This window comes from Melopsittacus undulatus, chromosome 15, assembly GCF_012275295.1.
Source record: "Melopsittacus undulatus isolate bMelUnd1 chromosome 15, bMelUnd1.mat.Z, whole genome shotgun sequence".
Classification (NCBI taxonomy): domain Eukaryota; kingdom Metazoa; phylum Chordata; class Aves; order Psittaciformes; family Psittaculidae; genus Melopsittacus; species Melopsittacus undulatus.
In genome coordinates, this window is record NC_047541.1 from 3,185,993 (window position 1) to 3,209,535 (window position 23,543).

At 42.9% G+C, this 23,543-nt stretch overlaps 2 protein-coding genes across 5 annotated transcripts in view; both read left to right on the top strand.

Annotated features, from left to right (window-relative positions):
* The window catches only part of LOC101869866 (succinate dehydrogenase [ubiquinone] cytochrome b small subunit, mitochondrial), a 35,933-nt gene extending 19,037 nt beyond the window's left edge, over nucleotides 1-16,896 (top strand). The window contains exons 1-13 of one of the 4 annotated variants that reach the window (XM_031044060.2): nucleotides 22-219; nucleotides 1,249-1,341; nucleotides 5,414-5,618; nucleotides 6,676-6,887; nucleotides 8,325-8,440; nucleotides 10,146-10,248; nucleotides 11,158-11,286; nucleotides 11,410-11,570; nucleotides 12,116-12,283; nucleotides 14,167-14,304; nucleotides 15,589-15,771; nucleotides 16,192-16,302; nucleotides 16,613-16,896. In XM_031044060.2, coding sequence (XP_030899920.2) covers nucleotides 111-219; nucleotides 1,249-1,341; nucleotides 5,414-5,618; nucleotides 6,676-6,887; nucleotides 8,325-8,440; nucleotides 10,146-10,248; nucleotides 11,158-11,286; nucleotides 11,410-11,570; nucleotides 12,116-12,283; nucleotides 14,167-14,304; nucleotides 15,589-15,771; nucleotides 16,192-16,302; nucleotides 16,613-16,726 — 1,842 coding nt within the window. In that variant the 5' untranslated portion in view covers nucleotides 22-110 and the 3' untranslated portion in view covers nucleotides 16,727-16,896. Of the gene's footprint in view, nucleotides 1-21; nucleotides 220-1,248; nucleotides 1,342-5,413; nucleotides 5,619-6,675; nucleotides 6,888-8,324; nucleotides 8,441-10,145; nucleotides 10,249-11,157; nucleotides 11,287-11,409; nucleotides 11,571-12,115; nucleotides 12,284-14,166; nucleotides 14,305-15,588; nucleotides 15,772-16,191; nucleotides 16,303-16,612 lie in introns of those variants that run through there. The other 3 variants (XM_031044061.2, XM_013127589.3, XM_031044062.2) reach the window with 3 other exon arrangements.
* Nucleotides 16,897-18,505: 1,609 nt separating this feature from the next.
* Nucleotides 18,506-22,426, top strand: PTS (6-pyruvoyltetrahydropterin synthase). The gene is made up of 6 exons (XM_031044098.2): nucleotides 18,506-18,641; nucleotides 19,246-19,325; nucleotides 20,377-20,399; nucleotides 21,071-21,127; nucleotides 21,445-21,515; nucleotides 22,005-22,426. Exons 1-6 carry the CDS (start codon nucleotides 18,520-18,522, stop codon nucleotides 22,144-22,146), a joined length of 495 nt encoding a protein of 164 aa, XP_030899958.2. The 5' UTR covers nucleotides 18,506-18,519; the 3' UTR covers nucleotides 22,147-22,426.
* The last annotated feature ends 1,117 nt before the right edge of the window (nucleotides 22,427-23,543 follow it).

A 23,543-nucleotide genomic window follows, 5' to 3' on the forward strand; every position in this document is an offset into this window, starting at 1 on the left:
CCTGGCTTTTATTCTGAAATGATGATGCAGGAAGCTCTTCAACCGCTTCATCAGTGCTGGCTGCGCACCATCATCCTGGCACGGTACCTTTGCATGACCATCTCCGATTGATGCTTTCTTCTGAGCGGAATATGTTTTCCAAAATCCTTTTATCTGCCACCAGCCTCCTGCTTGCTATATTGCGGCATTTCCTCTGCTCTTTGATGCAATTCATCCCAGGTAAAATGCATTAACAAACAAATCGTTCTATTCCATCATCTTGGGAAGGGGGTTTCTGATGCTGTTGAGGGCTGCTGCTGACACAGGTTGTTTAGAGCAATTTAATTTCTATTGATCAGAAATGGAAGCAATTTGAAGTGTTATGTAGGAACTAGGATTTCTCTGTTATCTGTTGAGAAGATAAGCAGGAGAGGACGAACACGTCTATTGCGCAGATTTTCTCGGATTACTAGCAGATATTGATGGTTTAGAGCTGGAAAACCAGTAAGCAGCAGATTCTCTCTGCAAGGGAACCTGCTGTGAGACATGTAGGCGGACTGTGAAAGGGAGAGGATTGTTTAGAGCAGCAGCATTACTGAAGCTTTGATCTGAACATACAAGTGGGAAACTTCTACAAGGGATTTTGTGTCGTCTTTATACTCTGCAATTTCCGCCATCATTGTATCATTGCACAAATCGAGCAGTCATTTTTCCTTTTTCTGTCTCTTTTTGTTTGTCTAATAGTGAGACCTACTATCATAAAATAGAAATCAATAAAGATCGTGACTTAATTCACCAGGATCTCTGCGTTTTGATGGTAGTTATATTGTTTTCCACCCCTAGAGAATCAAAAGGATTGCTGTGGGATATCCAGAGAGCTGAAAGGGTCTCAAATCTGCCTTGTTCTGCCATTAGAATACATCCATAGATACAAAAAAAACCCAAAACCAAACAACCCCAAAAAAAGGTTCACAGTACCTTTCTAGGGCAATTGTCCCAATGACTTAATGGTGTAAATCAATATTTAACAAAGAAACTCCACTTTTTCATGTCAGAAAAAAACAAACCAAAACCCCACGCTGGAAGTGTGGAACCTATTTCTACAGATGTCTCTGTGAAATCAGCAGATATTTCATATGCAAGAGTATGCACAGTTCACAGTTGCTTTTCTCCCTTCGCTCCCTTTGACAAGTCTTTCTCCATTCCTTGTCTCCATTTCTTTTCCCTGTGTTTTTTGTCACTTCTTTCATGTGCTGCTTTGCCTGTTAGCAAGAAACTGGGTGGCTGAGTCCCTGACAATGGGAAATCAACAAGCTACGTGGAGCAAGAATTCAGGTATGGAGACTTCCCAGCAGACGCAAGGCAAGTGCAATAACTTCAGCTCAGAAATCAGTGTGGGACACTCGGATAAGTTGAGGGGTTCAAGTCTGGTGAAGGCAAAGGGTGAAGGCTAGAGTCTGAGATGGCAGGTTGTAATATCGTGCCGATTTTCAGGTATTATGTTCAAGCAGATACAGTAAGCCCCATTGGGACGGTAGTACCTTTGATTTATTGCTTGCTTACTTCTCTTTTGAAGTGCAGCCAGAACAGAGTCAGTATTTTATTTTGTCTAATTAAATGTTAATTTAAATGCATCTCGGGATGAAAAAAACAGCCTGTCCTCTGTCTTTTGCAGAGACTTGTTTCTTCTACTGATCAGACAAGGGGTAATGGCTTTGAAGAGGGTAGGTTTAGATTAGACATTAGGAAGAAACTCTTCCCTATGAGGGTGCTGAGGCGCTGGCACAGGGTGCCCCGAGAAGCTGTGGCTGCCCCATTCCTGGCAGTGTTCAAGGCCAGGTTGGAGGGGGCTTGGAGCAAGCTGCTCTAGTGGAAGGTGTCCCTGCCCATGGCAGGTGGGTTGGAACTGGAAGAACTTTAAGGTCCCTTCCAACATAAACCGTTGCACGATCCTATGATTTTTGATAGCTAGATGTTAAAATAAGCTAAGTTTTATGGCCGAGCTCTTATCTGAAGGTGATACACATTTATTACAATTGCTCGTGAACAGTGCATTCCAGTAGGAAGTGTTTGTATTCCATCTGCTCAGTGCATTTTGAAGTAGACGCAGTTAAATGTAGCAGGTTTTAGTATTAAAATACGATTGAATTTCGAGTGTAGACTTTGTTCATGTTTGGGGGTTTTTTTGATAGGGAAGAAGTGTAGGATGTGCAGCTGTGATGTTTGGGTGGGTTTCTTTCCTTTTATTGTAAACACAGCTATGATGAGTCACAGACTAGAACCAAAATTCTTTCCTTTGATGTGCCTATTCTGTATTGTATAATCCTGCATATATATTGCAGCAGCTTGATTTTTTGAAATGAATGTAAGACTCTCCTGTGCTGTCAGGGGAGTATGTATTGCCCAGCCCTTCTGCTCGTGACTCCATGTGCCAATTAGCCCGAGTTGTTTGCTGCTGCTACTGATCAAGTCTCAGTATGTTGCAGAGATGATTCCTCAATGAAAAAAAGGCCAGGTTGCATAAAGTCCCTGCAAAGGACTTATCTGACCACATCTGCCCAACCGCCCTTGTAGTCACTATCTGTAGGTGATGGTCACTAAGGAGCTTCCTGACAACACGTTGTTTCCAGATCAGATAAAGTTATTTACAATACTGAGGCATATTTTATGTAATGCAAGTAAAAGACACATTTTGTATGTCATGTCAGGTTTAGAGGAGGTCATTGCTTATTTTTGCCTTCTGTTTCTTGTCCTGAATCTCTTCAGAACAAACTCACCAGAGCAAACATGGGGTTTTGTTCCCCGTGCATCCCTCACCTCCTGGCTTTTCAACATTGTCTTAGAAAACTTGGTTTGACTCATTTGATTACATTTTGTACGTGTTACTGTCAGGATCTTCAGCTCATTTGAGTGGTTCCCAGAAGGAAAGCTAGCAAGATACGCTTGTTTCTCTCTCTCTGGCCCGATAGGACAGTGTATTAACTTACACATTCTTGTTGTATATACCCTGTTCTCAGACATTTTCTTGACTATGTCTTGAAAGGAATTCTAAGTAGATAAATTCTAACTAGATCAGATTTCAGGAAGGATTACTAAGTTGATCATGTGAATGGCAAGGTGATCACAGGAGAAGAAAATGAAAAGAACTTAGCTTGCTTAGCTTAGGAAGTGATATGATACCTTACTCTAAGTACATGTGGTAAACACCCCGAGAGGGAGAACTACTACCACAGCCACATAGCAGCGCTGACAGAAGAACAAGGGGGACAAATTGTCTTACAAATGAAGTCCATGTGTAAAGTCAAAGGATTTTTCTAGTAATCTGGGCAATAAACAGCCTTCCCAAGAGGGGTTAAGTGTGAGGAAACAGTAACTTTTAAGATAGAATTCATGTATATGGCTTTCTGGGACAGCAACTGGGATGAGATGATCTGTTCCTCTTCAAGCTCTTCTCTGAAGTGTATCTTTCTAAATTCTCACGTATAATCACACTGCTCTCCAGAAGTTTCAGTGTAGTGTTGTCCTTGCTCATGCCACCTTTGTTTCTGCTTGGATGCATAAATACCTCCTTAGGGACACATTGTTCTCTTTTTTCCCCCTGAATATTGTACATCCTTACAAACTGGAGCTTGCAATGGTAAAGCTGCGTTTCTGCAAATACTGATGGTGGTTACTAAACCTGCCAGGTGTTTGTTGCTGTGAAAAGCTTCCTTATGCCTAAGGGAAAACTCTGAAGTACTAATGGTGGGATCAGATTGAGTGCTTCATACAGGATTGAATCAGAACTTAATTGAATTTTAAGAGGGAGAGGATGTTGGTGGTTTGAGGTTAATTGCGTTAAGCTCTGCAGCCTGAATTCCTTATCTAGCTGACTTACAATATTAGAGACCTAAAGAAGGATTTGAGGATTGGCAAGCCAGAGAACTACATTGAAGGGATCTTGCAATTTACCCTCCTGCATGCTAACACCTATTCTGTGGCTGTTCTAAAGAAGCACACTTAGAAAAATGCTGTCTGCCAGCTCAGTTCTTTTGCAGATATTCTCCTGTCTGAAATAACCATTTCCTTCTGTACATGTGCAAGTATAATTTCAGAGGCTTGCAGGTAAATTGTACAGCAGCTTCACTTAATCACGTGGATTAAAGAATGTAGGCTAGAAGAAGTAGTGGTGAAAGTGACTAGAGTAACCAGAAGAAATTGCTACATCAAAAAGTCAGAATGAAGTTTAGTATCAGTCTGGACTCTGTTTAGTGTGTGGTGTTGTCTGTACTAGACCTGGTTCAGGAATGATTTCTTTATGCCATGCTGTCTGTTCTTTATCAGTGTTTCACATACACCCACATCTTCCTAAGTTCTAGGTTAGTTCAGGGCTGAGCAATCTTACAGTGAGGATGGAGGAGTGTAGCAAAGCCACACCACCAACCTGTGGACATGAAGCCTGTGTTAGGTGAGGAGGTGGTAGCACTGGGAGGGAAGTCAACAACCTGCGTATTTTCTAGGTAAATCCACCTCTGCAGCTAAATGGATTGCTAAAACAATCCTTGTGTTGATGAGGCTTTTGCAAGCCAGGCTACTGGAGCCAATAACTAACTGTGTGCTGTTAGCACACAGCATTCCAATCAGTTCATGCTTTCTTGATGCTTTTGTCCTGTAACTATGCCTAATAAGGGGGATATTGCATTCAAACAAAAGGCTCCATCAGAAGTTACCCTTTTCTCATGCTAGCTTTCACTTACCAAGGAAAACTGCTTAATCTGTTTCTCCTGTCCTATAAATGTGTTACAGCTCAGTTTCATTTGTGTTCTTCCTGACTTCCTTTGTAATACCAAGGTGAAGTTAGAAGGTGTTTTAGAATGCTTTTGGCAGCATTATCAACATGGCCCATTACACCAGTCCTCTTGTGGCTTTGGTCTGAAAGGGTAAGACTAGCTCCTTTCTGTCACTTCTTTGAGCAGACTGCTTGTCACAGATCATTGGGATGTTATTTTTAGGGCTCCCCCTCAATGTTACTCTATGTATTATCCTACCTTGGAACAGATTTCTTTTTGAAACCTCACAGATTCTTATAATAAATCTTCCATTTGTTACTTCCTCTCAGTTACTTATTGAAATAATCTCAGAATAGAAACTTCTTTAATTAAAAGTTCTCTTTCCTATTGTTGTCCTGTGTTTTATTACCTCCTCTGGACTACAGAACAGGTGTTTCTAATGGATTAATTACAGTAAAGATAAATCCACTGGATTTTCAGCTCCTTGTGGGGTATTATGGTAACACAGCTTTAGTTTGAATATCAGCTACAGCTTGGCTACTTGCAGCCAAGAATAGCTGAATGCTATTCTTCTAGACATCCAAACTTAAGCTCTAGCAGTTGACTATTTATTCAAGTGAAAATCTTAAGTCACCTGTGGTTTGTTCTCACTCCTTGCTTTGCAGGTTTAAAGAATTTCCTTTCCAACCCATCAAAAGAGGAAATCACCTTCCACAGCCCCAAGGGTTTGCAATGCATCTCACCCTTAATGCAGACGGTAGAGGAGACCCCTCAGCCCATCCCAGCAAAGATTAAAGGACATATTCCCAAATGGATAAATGGCAATCTTCTGAGGAATGGTCCTGGAAAGTTTGAGTTTGGCAAGGAAAAGTAAGTCCAGGTTTGGTGAATTTGTCAAATGATTCTGGCCTCAGCTCTGCCTAAAACTAAAGGGGACCCGCTCAAATGTCTCACCACTGCTAGGAGCACATTGTAGTTTCTTTTTGAGTAAGACAAGGAAGAAACGCTTGTGTTACCATGTTTTTAAGAACAGTTGCTCCCTCATCTGGAATGTCCCAGTGAGCTCTCTGAAAATAGGAGCATGGTTAACCTACTAAGGTTAGAGAAGCTGAGTCACAGAGAGGCTGTGACCTGCTCATACTGGTATAATGAGGGAACAGATCTGGGGATTAAACATTCAGACTCTAAATCCTTTGCCATTAACAAAGTCCATCCTATGAACACTCTGAAATCCGGGACAGAATTTGTAAAATTGATTGTGCTAAGTTGTGTGACTTGCTTTAGAAATAAATGCCTCTCATTGTGAAAATAATGTCTTGAAATATTCCAAGAAGGCAACTACTGTCTTTGACTTGGAATCTGCCATTCTAGCTAACTGACAAACATAGCTCTTCCTCCACTGAAGACATCTGATGGCAGCAACTGGCCAAAAGGTGATCTTATCATAGTTGTAGAGATAAACCATAAGGTTTTCTCAGTCTCAGAGATATCTCATTTCAGAGGGAATACAATCCTGAAACCAGCTGAGAGCTACAGGCTCCTTCTTGTGCACTTGGACTTCCACTAATAATTTCTATTCCTGTTGTAAAGTACAATTTCTATTCAGAGTTTACCAGTAGAGATTATTTTCCCCAAAAGCTTATACATAGCATTTTCAGAAGTACCTGAGGTCCACTTTCAAAAGTAATATAGGGAGTCTAAATATCACTGAAAGTCAGAATCTAACTTCAGGTCCCACAGCTGCAATTACACATTGTTTCACTCAATTCAAGTGTTCTCCCAGATGAGGCTATGCATGTTCATGTGTTCATGGGATCTGGGCATTAGCTTGTTACAAACAATACTAAACCTAAATGCAGGAGGGAACAGTATGGCAGAACAACATATTGTGCCCAACTCTTGTTCTCTTATTTATCTCTTCTTGAAGATTTAACCATTGGTTTGATGGCATGGCCCTGTTGCATCAATTCCAGTTGGAAAATGGCACAGTGACATATCGGAGCAAGTTTCTGCAGAGCAGTTCCTACCTGACTAACAGCCAGCATAACCGCATCATGGTCTCAGAATTTGGGACGCTGGCAATGCCAGACCCATGCAAGAGTGTCTTTGGGCGCTTCATGTCACGCTTTGAGATGCCACGTAAGAGGGATTCTAAGAAATAAAAGCTATTCTGAGATTTGGGGAACTTGTAGTTAGGCTTAAAGGGAGATGTAAGGAAGTCTAGTAGACCTATTCTGAGCCCATGTTCTTTGAAGATTACCCCTTAGAACAAAACCAGCAAAACTGCAAGTTGGTGCCAGGCTTAGCTGCAAGAGGCACATTCAGTTTATGTTTTAGTACCACTTTGGCTCACCACGATTCCAGAATTTGTTGCAAATTTCCAACAGAAATCATTCCACAAAGGACACCCTGTGCAGTCCTGATTATGAGCATTACAATGTGCTGTTCTACCTGAGATACAGCTTTGCCCTTTAAACACCTTGCCTTGCTAAGCTTGTAGGGTAAGTGGGCTAATCCCTTCCTGTACTAAGGTGAGGGAGATTATATTAGTAGGGTAAGAGACAATATTGCACAGGAATGGAAGAATTACCTATAGGATTCTATGTATGTCAGGAAAGAAATAGGCTTAAATGCAAGCTAAGTACTTCCCACTAAAGCAGAACAGACCTGAAGTTTCCAACTTGTTGCTCACACGTGTGCCTATCTTTTGCTTCTTTTTTCCCTGAGGAGGTGAATCCTGTCCTGTCATGCTTCTGTTCTCTTCAGAGGTACTCATACCTTCACTCACTAGTCTGCCTAGTTTCCCAGCTCCCCACCCCAGTAATACATCTCTCCAAGCTATCTACATCTCCCATCTTCTTTTCCAAATTCCAACAGGCTGTTACTGCACACCTGTGCCTATTTGTCCCTTTACACACTTGTAGGCTCTGTCTGTCCTCTAGGCTTTCTGTGTAGCAGCTCCAGGTTCTGTGTTCCTCCCCTGTGTTCAACTGCGGGATTTGCTTTTTCCTCAGCTCTTCTCAGCTGCCTCTCTAGTGAGTCTCAGCTCCCCTAGGTGTAGCAAGAACACCTCTGGTTGTTGTGTGTGTATAGCTCTCAACAGGCACCTACCTGACTCAGTATTATAGAGAAAGAGAAGAGGGAAGAAGAAGCATTCCCTGTCCAAGCCGTGTCACAGAAATAGCGTCCCTGCCTTCTCCTCACCCCAGGTTGTAGCTCGAAGTCTTGCCTCTTTTGTTTCCAATGCTGTAAATCAAACAAGGCACTCTTCATATGGCTGTCAGAAGAGAGGGCTTTGGCTAAGGAGGAAAGGGAGAGGTCAGAAACAAAGAGTATGTGGCAGTATGAAGATTATCTTGGCTTTTCTGCAGTGACTTCCTCCAGAACCAGTCCTTGTCCTTTTCTTCTGAACTCAGTTGTGCAGAGAGTTTCCTGAGTGCTTTTGTAGATTAGTGAGGTATCAGTCACAGGGATTAGTTCATTGCGAATGGGTTTATTTGTTTAAATATGTCTAACTTGCTATAATATGATCTATGCTTAAACAGAGCTGTGTACAGATACAGGATTTTGTTTCAGAGCCAAGTGACAATGCCAGTGTGAACTACGTTGTGTATAAAGGAGACTATTATGCCACCAGTGAGAACATCTTCATGTACAAAGTGGATCCAGAAACACTTGAAACAAAGGAAAAGGTGTGGGCAGGTGGGATAAGGGGATTATCTTATGATACAGGAGGTATTCTTTGCTGTTTCTAGGAGAAGCAAGGTGGAAGCCAGGTTCAGAAAGAAATAACCAGTACAGCTCTGGGCCATAGCAATAAGCACCTCTTCATGATGTGATTGAGCCCCTGAAAAATCTCTTAGCAATAAGGCAGCTTTCATGAGTGAAGATTCAGTCACTGCCCACTGTAGCAAGCAAGGGGGAGACAGATATAGACTAATTTCCGTTTGAATACAGCTGGCATTCTTACAGTGCAATCGTTACTTGTCTGGACTTGCCTGTATCTACCAATGTGTGAAGGATAAAAGTGCATACAGGAAGAAGTTCACATCACTGATCTCAGATTGGTATTCTTGCCCTTTCTCTTCATTCTTCCTATCTATTCCCTTTAATCTCCTTCCTACACTCCCAGTTTTAAATACTCCAAAACTGCCCTTCAGAGTCTCGACTAAACCCTCTGTTGTGAACAGGTGGTGAAGTCAATGTAAAGTCAAGTCAGAGTTCATTTTTACCACTTTATTTTCTCCCATGTTAGCAAGTGAATTGAAAAGTCAGAGCAGAAGTCTTCTCATAGGTTCTGTGCATCATCTCACAAGAGGGTGGCTGTATTTGAGGGAAGAATGACTTGTGAAATGCAGTCATAAGCTATATGTCCCCCTGCCTGCACCCTTAGAGTGAATTTGGGTATTAGGTGGGCTAGAGGAATGTGAGAAGATCTGAGGAAGGATTCTGTCATTCCTAAATCAATTTTAACTACTGTGCCTGTGTGTTACAACAGGCTGTTTCATACCACAAAATATAGGCTTGGCACACCTTCAGATATCGAGGGAGGCATTCCAAGAGTCTTTCCGTTCATACAGGATCAGTTATGAGTCATGAAGAAACTCTATAAAAAGTATAGCATGCTCTATACTCGAGTTTGACAATTTGCCATTTTATCTGTTTTGTAAACCATAATGCAGTGATGAAAAGATGTGTAGGTACTTTTAGTTTGAATGTTCAGCTCAGAGCCATCTTCTCATTAACATAAAATGCATTTTAAGCTGCTTCTTAGATGCATTGATTGATCTTCCTCCAACCTTTTCCTTCAGTCTTTCTTCCCAACACAGCCCCTGCATTGTCTGAGCCAAAACGATACCCTAACCCAGGAACTAGGAATACATGTTAATCATACTCACACCTGTACCTTTGTCCTAACTTTCCCTTCTAGCTGTACACATTGGAGCTAAACTGATTTTTCTGTGAGGAGAGTAAACTCTCTCAATTAGCTATAGGTACTTTCAAAAACTTGGTGATTTTTTGGGGCAGTGACTGTCTTTTCATGCATATCTCTGTGGTTATCCCACGGGGTCCTAGCTGCAATGCTCATAAGGGCAACACTCCCACTGTGTCAACTCTTCCTGCCACTAGCAACCTTCATGTCTCCCAGAGAAATAGCTAGTGCTATTAGTCACGTTTTACTGGTAGGACTAACACAGAAAGAAGCATTGTTAATTTTCAAGGATTTTAGGAAGATTCCAGGTAAAATGAAGGCTTAAGTCCAGATCCCACACTACAGCCATAATCATTAAGCTGTTTTTCCTCAGATGTTAATGAAACAGACATTTAGAAAGGCTGTGGCTTGCTACACAGCAACAGAATGCTTCAATACTGACTGACCTTCTTTGGCACTTGCAGGTAGACTGGAGCAAATTTGTTGCAGTGAATGGGGCCACTGCTCATCCTCATTATGAGTCTGATGGCACAACATACAACATGGGAAATTCGTATGGGAAACATGGTAAGACTGGGCATGAACAGGCCTGGCTTATGGACAGGGTGTACAGGCTGCTTCTTGCTGCTGCTTCAAAAAGCAGTTCTTAAAGAAACTCCAGTGTCTAAAGAGACCTTGAAGATGCTGTTTCTCTTTGTGCCAAAATGATGGCAAACCATATTAGCTCTTATTTCAGAATGTCAGGTAGTCCCATAAAAATGGCTTCTGTCAGCAACTAGTTTGCTTCTAACTTTGGCCTGTGTATATTCAACAGATTTCCAACTGCCCAGAGCTAGCATTCCCTATTAGTTACATGAAAGCCTTTTCTTTTTTCACATGCCTGAGGCCAGTGCAAGCAGCCACTGCTCTTTGTTGTGGCACCTCAGGCTGGTTCCAGGTCACTGAAGAGTTGCCCAGTTTGTGCCGTTTTCATTTCCTTTTGGCTTTAGCCATATCCATCTTTGCAGCACATGCTGCTTTCAGCTGGAGAGACCAGACTATAGATTAATATTCCAAACATGCCATTCTTTCCTGCCCATGTGGTCAGATTTATTAAATGAGTATAAGCAATTACCAAGGCTCAAGTATTCATTTCCTTTGATGCACAAGCTATGAACTTGGTTTTCTTCTGATCCTGTTCTTACAGGATCATCTAAATTAACATAAGGAATGCATTGCAGACAATAAAGTTAAGTGGCAGTCTATCAAACTGAGAAGATCCTGCTACTTCCTTTCATGTTGCTTTTTTTATTTGCTAGGTAATCCTCCATAGATTGTTTTATTGACTTAACAACTGGCTTTTTGTTTTCTGCTCAGTTTAACTATGACCGTGGTTCCTAGTATCCTAGGAAAAGAAAGGAACAGAGTCTGACTTTGGTTTCATGAATGTGGGCAGTCTCTCATCTCATGGTATTGAAGACCCTTTTTCCTCTCCAGGGTCTAGGTATAACATCATTCAGGTCCCTCCACAGAAGTCAAACTGCAGTGACACGTTAGAAGGAGCAAAAGTACTGTGCTCCATTGCTCCAATGGATAGGATGAAACCCTCCTACTATCACAGCTTTGGTAAGAATACTTTCTATCTCAAACTTTCCAGATTTAGCCTACAGTGAGGCAGATAGGGCTGTTCTGCCCTCTGCCTCTACATTGCCTAATGCTCAGATGATACCTCCTTCCTTCTCTTTTCAGGAATGAGTGAAAACTACATCATTTTCATTGAGCAACCCATCAAGCTGAATCTGTTGAAGATTATCACTTCCAAGCTCCATGGGAAAGCCATTTCTGAAGGGATAAGCTGGGAGCCTCAGTACAATACTTGCTTCCATGTGGTGAATAAGTACACTGGGGAGGTACATGGATCTTTGTCCTCTCTAGCAGGCTATGCAGCTGTAGCTGGATTGTTAGACCCCAACAGAGTAGTGCTGGGTAGCAATCACAGATAGTTGCATGAATCAATCCAGAAATGACTGTAATACAGGCTTTATATGAGTATATGTAGTTTTATTAGAAGTGGGATTACCTGATGCATTTTCCTCTATTGATTCACTTCTTTGCCAGCCCTAAAAGAACAGGCAGAAATAAGCAATTTGAGGATTCCAGCTCTGGGACTGAAATGCAGTTCACAAGTATTACACGGAGTATGAAAAAGCCAGTTGTGGGAATGGTGCTATAGGGATGGAGTCATGAAAGCAAGGGGCCTAACCTGGGCTACTTTACATTTTTGCTTTTCTTCATCTGGTTTTGCTTATTTACTGGCTTAAAGTAGCTATTCTGTAATAACACAGACCCAATACCAAGGAATGAGTGGGGAATGAAGTGGGAGAGAAGAAAGGAAACTGTTTGAGGTGCTAGGATCTTTCAAGAGGAAATTTTACCTCACTTATGGTCATTGTAGGTGCTGCCAGGGCAGTGGTACAGTAAGCCCTTTGCTTCTTTTCATCAAATCAATGCCTTTGAAGATCATGGCTGTGTGGTCCTTGATCTGTGCTGCCAGGATGATGGGACAACTCTGAGTACTTACAAACTTCAGAATCTGCGGAGGAGTGGGGAAGGTCTAGATCAGGTAAGATAATCTGCATTTGTGTTGTATGAGATCTGATGGTGCCACATCCTGGTTGAGTTACTTTTCTGAAGCAAGGGACAAGTTAGTAGAATGGAGAACACTATGTCTGGGAGACCACAGGATAAAGGATGTGAACTGGGAAAGGAAACTACAAGGAAAAACTAAAATATATTGATCTGTTGGTATTTTTCTTTCCTTTTAAGTCTCCTAGGAGATAATCTCCATGGAGCATTTTCTTGACATGTTTAAAACTGGTGTATGACAGAACTCTATCAGCCTGGCAGAATGCACTTCTGTTTTAAAATCTCATTTTTAATCATACTCATTTTCCATACCCATGTGTAGTAAAATGTTTCCCCCAAGAAAGTATTCAAAATAAGTTTATGAATGACTTTTAAGTAAGCTTTTGTATGACCTTTCACGCAAAAGAAAGACAAACCCTGTTTAAAGGCATTGCTTCAGAAAACCTGCCTTTATTATGTTGCTCACAGAAACGCAGTCATCACAGGAACCCTAACTCCATTTGTCACATTCACCTCACAAGAGCATGTAATCATAAATTCCTTGTTTTGTCCAACTCTGTCAAAAGCACCATTTAATGCCATGTAAGAGGCATTATTCTGCATAGGTCAGACAATGGAAAACTGGGGGTGCTTTCAGTTTCTTGTACTGCAGGTGTGTTTATTGGAAGCACATCATATTGTGAGTGAAGGGCAGGCATTTGTGCAACATGTTCAGACAAATCTGAACTTCCTTTGTCTATGTTCTGACCTGTTTAAAAGCAAGTCAGTTCTCATCTGAAAAGTACAGTTGTGTCCCCATAGGGTCATTTTGTTCTGCTTTCCTTTGCTGGGGTGAACATTAATTCAAGTATAGTTTAATATTTGTTTTACAAACTGATTCCAGCTCTTCTTCAGCCTTCTCTGAGCACAAAAGCTATAATTTGATCTGTCTGAAAGTGTCCTTATGTCCTTATGAGGCATGTGTTTCCAACACCCATATTCTTTAACTGACAAACAGCATGGCCATTAAACTGCACCCAGGACACATACATATCAGTGCAAGTCATTTCAGAATGGGATCTTAAACTGACACTGCACTGACAGACTCAGGGCATGCCTGAACATGATTTGTGTGGTTTCCCTGACTCATGCTCAGTACTTTTGCTTGCTGACTAACCATATGTTGTTTGGCAGAGTTCCTCAACCAGTATACTGTGGTTACACAAAACCTAAAAGGGTTGAAAATAGGGTTTCAGGATTAACACATATGATTAAAATGAAGCTGAACTGAAGTTAAAGATTGAAGTAACTTAAAACCACCAGAACAGGCTCCTTGCCACCTGTTTATTTGGAAGGCTTAATATTTGAAAGTATTATGGATTCTAAACTTGGCTTGAAGAGTGGAATTATTCCTCTCATGCAACCCACAGGATGTCTCCCACACCAGGGCTGCTAGTTTGCTCCCAGGATTAGCTCATGATGTTGGTTGGTCAAGAAGGATTAAAGTCACGCAGTCAGTGGGGCATATGTGGACAAGCTGTAAAAAGGATCAATGCAAGTCTGCTCCAACTGAATAAAATACAGTGCAGCACATGTTCCTATGCTGGATTTGGAGGCTGAGTGATTTGCATACACAACTCAGCATTAATTACTGTGAAAGCAACGCTGAACCATTTAATTGAGTTTTCTTTTTGTTTTCTACTGTAAAGTACCAGAACAAAATAAAAAAGCCCTAATCAGAACTTGGTAAAACACATAATAGAAAGAAGAAGTTTTCAGGGTGGGAGGAATGTCTAAAACTTCAGAAATGTTCTCAAAAGAAGGCACTTAGCCTGCAATGCCACACTCCTGTTTCCATCACTGTTTCTGTCTCTGTAATAGATTTATGATTCAATATCCCGAGCTTTCCCTCGTCGTTTTGTTCTGCCACTGAATGTGAATTCAGACACACCTGTGGGGAAGAATCTGAACCCACTGTCTTACACATTAGCAAGAGCTGTGAAAGATGCAGATGGCAAGGTATGTATTAAAGACTTACATAACTGCATTTATGGCAGTGGTGAGGTTGGATGCAACAGTTACCAATGTGTACTGTTATCTTCCCAGATCTTGTCCACCAAGCAAGCAAGGTTTGGTCATTACTAAGATGGGACTTAGTGTTTAGTACCAGACTTAGTGTTTTAGTACCAAGACTACCAAATTGCTTTAAATAAGAGAGCAAAGACAGATTGTGACTTTCCAAAAATGCCCAAGGGTATCATGAGCCTTTATGATAATTAGCCAAACTTCATTGATGAAATAGTCTCTGCTTTCCCCTAGGTACAGAACTACTCTTTGCTTCCAGCTCTGAACAGCCCTACAGAGTAGCATTCGGTAGTGTAGAACACATGTCCCCTATGAGCGGAGTAATCTCTGTGTGTACTTTTACATCAGACTGTTGAATGCTGGATGTGAGATTTTTTGAGTTAAGTGCTGTGGTTTAACCTCAGCTAGCAACTAAGCACTAGTCAGCTGCTTGATCGCTCCTGCCCCAGTGGGATGGGAAAGAGAACCAGAAAAAACTTGTGTGTTAAGATAAATACAGTTTAATAGATAAAGCAAAAGCCATGCATGCAAGCAAGGCAAACCAAGGAATTAACTAATTACTTCCTATAGTTAGGCAGTTGTTGAGCCATCTCCAGAAAAGCAGGGCTCGTGTAATAGTTACTTGGGAAGGCAAAATTACATCTCTCGGAATAGTCCTTCTTCTGTCTTCTTTCTCCAGCTTTATACACTGAGCATGATGTCATACGGTATTTTGGCCAGTTGGGATTACTTGTCCCAGCTGTGTTCCCTCCCAGTTTCTGGTGCACCTCCAGCCTACTCAATGCTGGGATGGTGTGAGAAGCAGAAAAGGTGTTGTCACTGTATAAGCACTGCTTAGCAGTAATGAAAACATCCATGAATTATCAACAGTGTTTTCAGCACAAATTCAAAACATAGCCCCATGCTAGCTATGATGAAGAAAACTAACTCTACCCTAGCCAAAACAAGTACAGCTAGCTGTGCAGGAGTATGTGGACTTGCTTCTGTTTTTCACATCAGACTGATTCTTGAAGTTTCCAACATCTGTGATGATGAGTTGGTTCTCTGGGTGAAACAGATAAGAGAGATGGAATTGGTGCATCTACCTGCCCAAGTTCAGTGTCAGGCTCATCTTTAAACTCTTCTTCTCCACAGTGGTTGTGCAGTGGGTAGGTGGGATCAGTCAGGTCTTCTGCCCAGTCAAAGCTAAACTGACAGTTGTGTAATTCATACTTCTAGGTCTGGTGCACACATGAAAATCTCCACCCTGAGGGCTTTGAAAAGGTTGGGGGCTTGGAGTTCCCCCAGATCAACTACTCTAAGTACAATGGTAGGAAATACCGTTACTTCTACGGATGTGGTTTTGGGCATTTGGTTGGAGATTCCTTGATCAAGGTTGATGTGGAGACCAAGGATTTCAAGGTGAGGTGAAGTGATATTATCTTTTTTCAGCAATGGGATTCATTCCACTGAACTGACCTGGGAACAACATGATCTGCACTAGAATGGTGTGAAGGTGGCTGTGCCAGCTAGGATGGTGGTACTTTCTGAGCTTGTAGCTTGTATCTGTGCCAGTGCAGGCTGTTGGATGAAACAAGTTATAGAAACCCTTTGCACTGCCTGTTTGCATGATGCCTGGCACAACAGGCATGCTGTCACAACAATGGCATCATCACACTGGAGAATCAAAAGAATTAATTAGAAGGTCAAACTGCAGGTTTCTTGGAGCACAGAGTGTGCCTGGGCATCTTTGTGGGGAGCACTCTGACTTGCAACTCTGCTAACTGGAGTAGACAAGTATTAATGATATGAAACAAATCCATATGTTACTGTGCTTGCTAGATTTGGCAGGAGGATGGATCCTACCCATCAGAGCCTGTGTTTGTGCCAGTGCCTAATGCCACGGGAGAAGACAGTGGAGTCATCTTGTCTGTTGTGGTCTCCCCAGCTGAGGTAATTCTACTGCTACTAGTTTGTCAAAGTCACATAGTATTAGGTTTTCTTTCTATACCACAAAACTGAATTTGAATCTCTCTGGCAGTTAGTTCCATGCTGCCCAAGGTGTGTGCCTCTGCAACTGCCCAATAAACTTCAAGTAGGAGTGTACCTTGGAATGTCAGTGTTTCTTGAGTGGCATCTGTGACTATCAGTACTCCTGGCCAAGTATCTGTATGGCCTGGTTGGTCATTTGGGCTCCTTTGTGTGCGACAGATGTAGTGGGTTGGACCTGGGTATTCATTCTGGCTTTCTTTTCACCCTGCAGAACCGTAGTGCTTTCCTGCTTGTCTTGGATGCAGAAACCTTCAGAGAATTGGGGCGAGCAGAAGTTGCAGTGCCAATGCCTTATGGATTCCATGGTGTCTTTACTTCTCACTGACTGAAGATCTTGTCATCTCCTGTGACTCAGGACCACATCAGGCTCAGAAAGAAACCTCTGCTTGCTTTTATCTCCCACCTTTGCATTATACACTGGTTGAAGTAACTGCTTTTTCTTTATCATAACCTCTGTTTACTGCTGCGTTCCTAACAATAAACATCAAAGGGTCAGAGGAAGGCAGAAGCCTCTTCATTCAAACAGCCCACTGCTTTTTCTTGATAGACCAGTTAGCAGCAGTTTGCAAAAGTTGCCATGCCTAAGGCTTGCAATGGAGAAAATGGACACTAAGATGACCATACCTTCCCTTAGCAGTGATGTGCTCTGAAGGGAAGAGAATATTGGTGCTTAGGGCTGTGACTTTGGCCAAAAGCCAGTTAAAGCAGAAGAGAGGAGTAAAACCAACTAGTAACAGGTAGGCCCAATGAAGGCATGTAATTTCACCCTGTTGCATAAAGATTGCCTTTCATGAACTCTGGAAGGCAGGTGCAAACCCTCACAGAAGCTGTACTTGTAGTGCTTTTCTCTGTACACTGATGGTGCCCTTGAATAAAACCTTGTGAGGTTTCTTCCTTTCTTTCCCTGCCCTCAACAGACCTATGGCCAACTTTGTGCTGTGCCACAAGAGGCAACAGCTGCAACCGTGACACAGATCTTATTATGGTATATGGTCTTGTAGACATGCACAACACATCTTCACAATGCTCCTGCTTAAATAGCATATACCTGGATAGAGGTCTGATGGCTAAGATTACCTGCCCTCCTCCCAATTCAACCAGTATGCAACATGTAGAACTCCATTGTGGCTTTGATATCCCTTTGCTCTTAAGTTGAGCAGATCAAGCTCAAACACCCTCTCATAAGCTTGCCTCCTCATCCAGGCTCCTATAGTTGTTGAACTCTGAGGTGTGGGTGGAAAGGTCTGTTGAAGGAAGCCCTCTATAGCAGCTCACTCCTGATATTCTGGAGGCCACCCCAGACAACAGAATCATCCAAACAACACAGCTTTATCTCCCCTCTGGCCTTTCTCCACCTTCTTTACAGGCTTTGGGAAAAAAATAAGGGAGAGAAACAAGTACACCAGGCTGCGGCACTGGGAGGCGGCGGACTCCCGTCAAAGCCGCTAGATGGCAAACGCCTCCCGTTGCTGGTTCTCCAGCCCTGCCAGCCGACTGCTTCCTGCAACAGCATGTAATCCTGGCCTCTGCCTACGCGGTGCATAGGTTGTACTCCGCTACCTTAAGAACTGATTTTCCTCCTGTTCTTGTTATACACAAATCCTGCCCTGAGGCCTGAAGTTTTACTACTCTGAAACACGGACTGGAAGATGCAATACATGTTCTTCAGTTTCACGTTCCTGCCTGCAGAGCTGATCATTCCCTCCCCTGGAAGCCCACTTAGAAATGTTTTTAACAGCCCCTTCTTGTCGTCTTAGTGATTCCCATAATTTCGACTGCTGTTCGCAGAGAGCTTCCAGTTTTCTGCATCACTCAGTGATCTAGTGAAAAAGTGAGCTAGTAAACAGCTGGTGCAGGAAAGCGTTTGCTGCAGCAAATCATGCCGATGGTCCTTCCGTTGGCGCTGTTGGTAAGGTTGACACAGGGGTTCTTTGGTACCACCGGCTCACACACAACCGCAGGATGTGTCCGGGAGCCATCAGCTGGGGACAGGCACAGCAGCCGAGCGGCTGCCATGACCACAGCAGGCGGGGATGGGCAAGCGCACAGACCGCTCTCTGTGCCGAGGCTCCAGCGCTGCCGGCGGCCGCCTGCCGGGGGCGGTGCTGCCGCGGCCGGATGGAGCCGCCTGCGCCAGCGCGGCCGGAGCGCACCCGCGGTGCAGCCATGGCACCGTCCGCAGCGCGCCTGGCGCGCATCTCCCGCACCGTCACCTTCAGCGCTTGCCACCGGCTGCACAGGTGAGCGGAGCCCCCGCGGAGCCCCCGGGGCAAAGGCCTCGCAGAGCTGCGCGGAGTTTGCGTGCGCGCACTGCGCGGCTTCTCGGGGGCAGCGCGTGTGTGTGCGCGCCTGCGGCCCCGTTCTGCCCCGTGCTCCTCCGTGCAGGCCGCCTCCTGCAGCCTCCGGCGGTCAGTCCGGGCTGCGAACATCGGTACTGATACACTCGGTACTTGAATTGCTGCAAAGGAAGGACTTGGAGGGGGAAGTCATCTTCAGGGCATCTTGGAGAACTTCCTCATGTTTGTAAATTAATAGTAAGAGTTGTTTGCTCCAGGTGCTTCCTCCCAGGAGCCCAAGTGATTTTGCCGTACAGCAGCAGTGTGAAGTGTTATGAAAATTGCATATATAAATACAAAACTACATCAAAAGAAGCTCCATTCTCAGCATCATGTTTTTGCCAGCCAAATGCTTCTCAGGTTCTGTTTGTGCCTCCTAAGTAGAAAAAGGTGGTGTGTTAAATTTGAGGGAATGAATAGATAGAAGAGCTAGAAAGCAGTCAAAGCTGAAGTGAGGTCAGGATCATTTGTGATGCATCTTGAAAAGCCATGTCTGTATTTCTCACAGTAAATCACTGAGTAATGAAGAAAACCAGAAGCTGTTTGGGAAATGCAACAATCCAAATGGCCATGGACACAACTATAAAGGTAATTACACGCGTAGCCATGGACAGAGGCAGCTTTCAGGCAGGCTCGGTTGAATGCGGAATAACCCATGGAAGAACTGGGCCAGTGATGTGTCTCAACAGTCTGGTATGGCTTTTAGTAGCTGATTTGGGGGTTATTTTTTTATGATTAGAAGGAATCTTCAGCAGCAGGAGGTTGAACCATGGCATGGATTTGTAAGCTGTTAAATAGATAACAAATATCTCGAAATCATAGAATCACAGAATAGTTTGGGTTGGAAGGGACCTTAAAGATCACTTAGTTCCACCACACCTTCCTCTAGACCAGGTTACTCAAAGCCCTACCCAACCTGGCCTTGAAACTCACTTCATTAGTGAAATCTGCTTATTTATAATTTGTAAAGTCGCCGAGTTTTAAATGAAGATTTTTCTAAGCAAAAGACATGCAATTTACACAGCCCATGAACTTTATTTGAACGTTGTTTTCACAAGTTCTTTTATGATCTATGTGCAGCCTGTGCACATAGAACCACATCTCTCCAGTTATTAGGCTGGGTCCCTGTTAGCACTATGTAGTGTAAGTACCCTGAAACCTCTGCTACACATTCTAGCTTTGCCAGGGGGGACAAGTTGACAAATGGCTGGACTGCAGATTTGTCCCTCTTAAAGCTGGTGATTGTATGGGTTCTATATCTGCATTGTCCAGAAGACTTTGCTGATCAGAAGGCTCTGATCTGGAGTGTGCCGAGCACAGGCTGTCACAGGTAGTAGGTACTTTGGAAGTCACATACTCTTATAGACTTCCTGCAATGAGCACACTGGGGATAGTGATGTGTCTCTGGGCATTAGACCTGGTGAATGACTTTTTTGGTGAGCTGGGTGACTCTGGGTCATTATTCTTTATGGAATGTTATAAAAACAGTCCCACTTTTAAATGCTGGGAAGCAATGCACCAGTCCTTGTGAATAAGTGATGAATGGGTTTTCTGTCCCTATCAGTAGTGTATTTATTGTTAATTCCATGGTCTCATGGTGTCACCATGACCCGATACTTTCTTTTTCCTTCTTTTCCAGTTATAGTTACTGTGCATGGAGAGGTAAGTGTGATGAGTGTTTCTTTTTCCCAGTCCTTAGGGTGGCAGGACAGATGGGTCCCCGTCTTCCACAGTACTGAAGTTCTAGCTCAATTAGTAGAGTTCCTAGGTAGTTTCTCACCCCTCATCCCAAATTGTTCTATGTATTCTGCAGTGTTGTTTAGATATTACTTTGGTGTATGTTTTCCAAACAACTTTATGAGGATTTCCAGTTCCTAGGAATGGAAACTAAACTGAACCTAAACTAAAGTTTTAAAACCTCTTCCTTCTACATTCCCCACATATGCTGTAAACTGCACAGCTGATTTTGGCCCTGGAGCTGTGCTGTCTCCAGATGGGAGGATGTCTTGAACTCAAGCTCTTTTGTCCCTGGATGTTCAACACAGAAGTTTAATGCCAGATTTTCTGCTTATGCTCATGCTGGAGCATTGCTTGAAGATTATTTCAGTGAGTTTTTCCTCCCTGGTGTCAGCTTTTAAGAGAGTGGAACCACTGGAGGTTTTTTGCAGGCTGTATGTACTTTGGGAATATCACAGGAGTAGAATTGGCACTCAGTGTTTGAAGGTGGAAAGAGGTACACAGAGATACTCTGATTTGTACAGACTCATGGCAGCCTTGGTAATAAGGACACTAGTGTAGCTAGGCTGTTAATCTTCCTTTTGTTTTCCCTGCAGATTGACCCAGTCTCAGGAATGGTTATAAACCTCACAGACCTGAAAAGATATATGCAGGTAATGGCACTGTTTTCCTACACAGCCCTTGGGAGAATTGGTTAGAGCTTAGAAATTTGTGTACCAGGATGGAGACATGGTGAGTTGATGATGATGGGAAATAAAGAAGAAATCAAGGAATGTTTTAAGACTAAAGTACTTTATGTCTGTGATATGAGATGGTACAATGTCTCCAGCAAGGAAGTTAACAGGTAGGTGTGGGGCTCTTACCCTTGTTTTGCATACTGTTGCCTTGCTGTAGTTCCATGTGCAAGGTAATTTAAACCGCAAGTCCACTGATAAACTGGGACAAGATTGTCACTGTTTTCTTTCTGTAGGAAGCGATCATGGAACCCCTTGACCACAAAAACCTGGATAAGGATGTGCCATACTTTGCTGAGGTTGTGAGGTGGGTGATGGGGACTTTGCTTACAAGGAACAGTCTTCAAGGCTTAGTCCTACATCTGAAAGAGCAGCCTTGATACCTGTGTGTGTTGCACACTTGTTACATAGGCCTGTGCATCTCAGGTGCTGGGTGCCCTGCCTGCCTTCAAGCCCTGCTGCTATGCCCTTACTGTGCTGGGCTGGGTGGAGGCCTGCATACATACCAAGATAGGCACCACTTGCTTATATCTAGGGAGCCTTTTACAACCTATCACTAGTCACATGAGACTGTCTGTGGACAGCTTGGAAAACAGATATGACCTGTTAATTAGACCTCCTTTCATCCATGTTTGCTGTCAATAGTTCTAGCCCCACTTAAGTTCAAGGTGTCATCATGTGAAAGGTGCCTATGTGGCTCCCTGTGGCCATTAGCATCCTCCCTGTTCCATTCTGGGTACAGCCTCCTCAAATACCTTTGCTGTCAGTTCTGAGTCTGCTCATATTTCATTCTTAGCACCACAGAGAACCTTGCTGTATTCATCTGGGAAAACCTCAAGAAGCTCCTGCCCATGGGAACTCTCTATAAAGTCAAAGTATATGAAACAGACCAGAACATTGTTGTTTATAAAGGAGAAGAAAAAATGTCTGAGAAGTGATCTGAAGTTCAACTGATCATAAACTCTGCTGCACAATGGATTACTTCATCCCTGCTCACTGTATTTCCTACACCTAGACAAAGATTGCATATTACCTAAGGACAAATACAGATGTTTCACAAGAATTCTTGCAGCAACCCTAACAATTTGGGTTCTCAGTATTGATATGTCTGTTTTATCTCAAGACATTACTGTTTTGCAAATCCAAATGACCAAGCTAGTAGAAAATTTGCAGTTGTGCCATGTTAAATAAAGCTGGTAAGTCATCCGTGCTACAGGACACTTTTCATTCTGCATCTGATCATGGACAGCTGAAATAGTATGGGATACCTTGAGGCCATATCCACTGAAGACCCCTGAAAGCTTGTTGGCACAAGCAGCCAGATCAAGCATGTATTTCTTAGGGAGGTTTTTATAAGTTCTGTAGGAGCAGGATCAAACATTCTCCTTTTATCTTTCTGAAGAAAGCACTAATCTCATATTCCTCCTGCAGTGATCTACAGTTACTTGGTATTTTCATTATCAGAATCCCATGTTGGGAAGGTCTTCTGAACAGAAGGAGCACTTGGTCATCAGGGCTGCAGGTTTCTGCTGTCATTTCTAATAAGAAGATACAACACTGTTCAGCAGAGGTTGTTACAGAAGGACAAGGCTGTGCAATGAGTTTAAATGAACATTAGCCAGATTATTCTGAAGATTACTGAATTTGTAGATATACTTTGAGTGCTGGAAGGGGAGTGCATGTTAAGACCAGTTAGGGAACAGTTATTGTAGAATTCCTATGGATAAAAGCCATAGGATCAATGTGTCTCTCTAGAGGTGGAAATAATAGTGCTCCCACTCTGTGGAGTAGTAATAGTGGAGTGTGTGGCTCTGTTTATCACATGAGCAGCATCCTGAAGAGTAATTAGGTACAGCCTTGAAGATTAACTTCATGCATATAGCTTAAAAAGTGATTTCCAGAGTATTAATTCTCTTGCTTTACAATAATTCCCTTGCTTTACAAGGAAATTACTCATCCTAATAATGATAGCAAACAGCACCACTTAGAAAGGCTTAATGAAGCTTGCCTGGCAGTAAACCTTGGCTGCACTCTTCTGGAGGATGAGGGTAAAGTAGCTTTCTGTAGTTACCAGTTGTGCCAGAAAGTAGTTTTTACAGTTCCAAAAAAATACATTCAACTGCTTGCTTCTAAGCTGTGACAGTTTATGTGAGGACAGTTCTGTGCTGTCTCCTTCCTTAATCCATCTTTGCTTAAACTTCCTGGATGAGCTTCTAAAGTGCAACGGTAAGAAAAGGGAGAAGAAGAGGGATATTCCATCCTCCCTGCTTTGCAGAGCAGTATCTTTGTCCTGGGAGCCCCAGCATTGTTGTGGTTTTGGTGGTTTTGGGTTGGT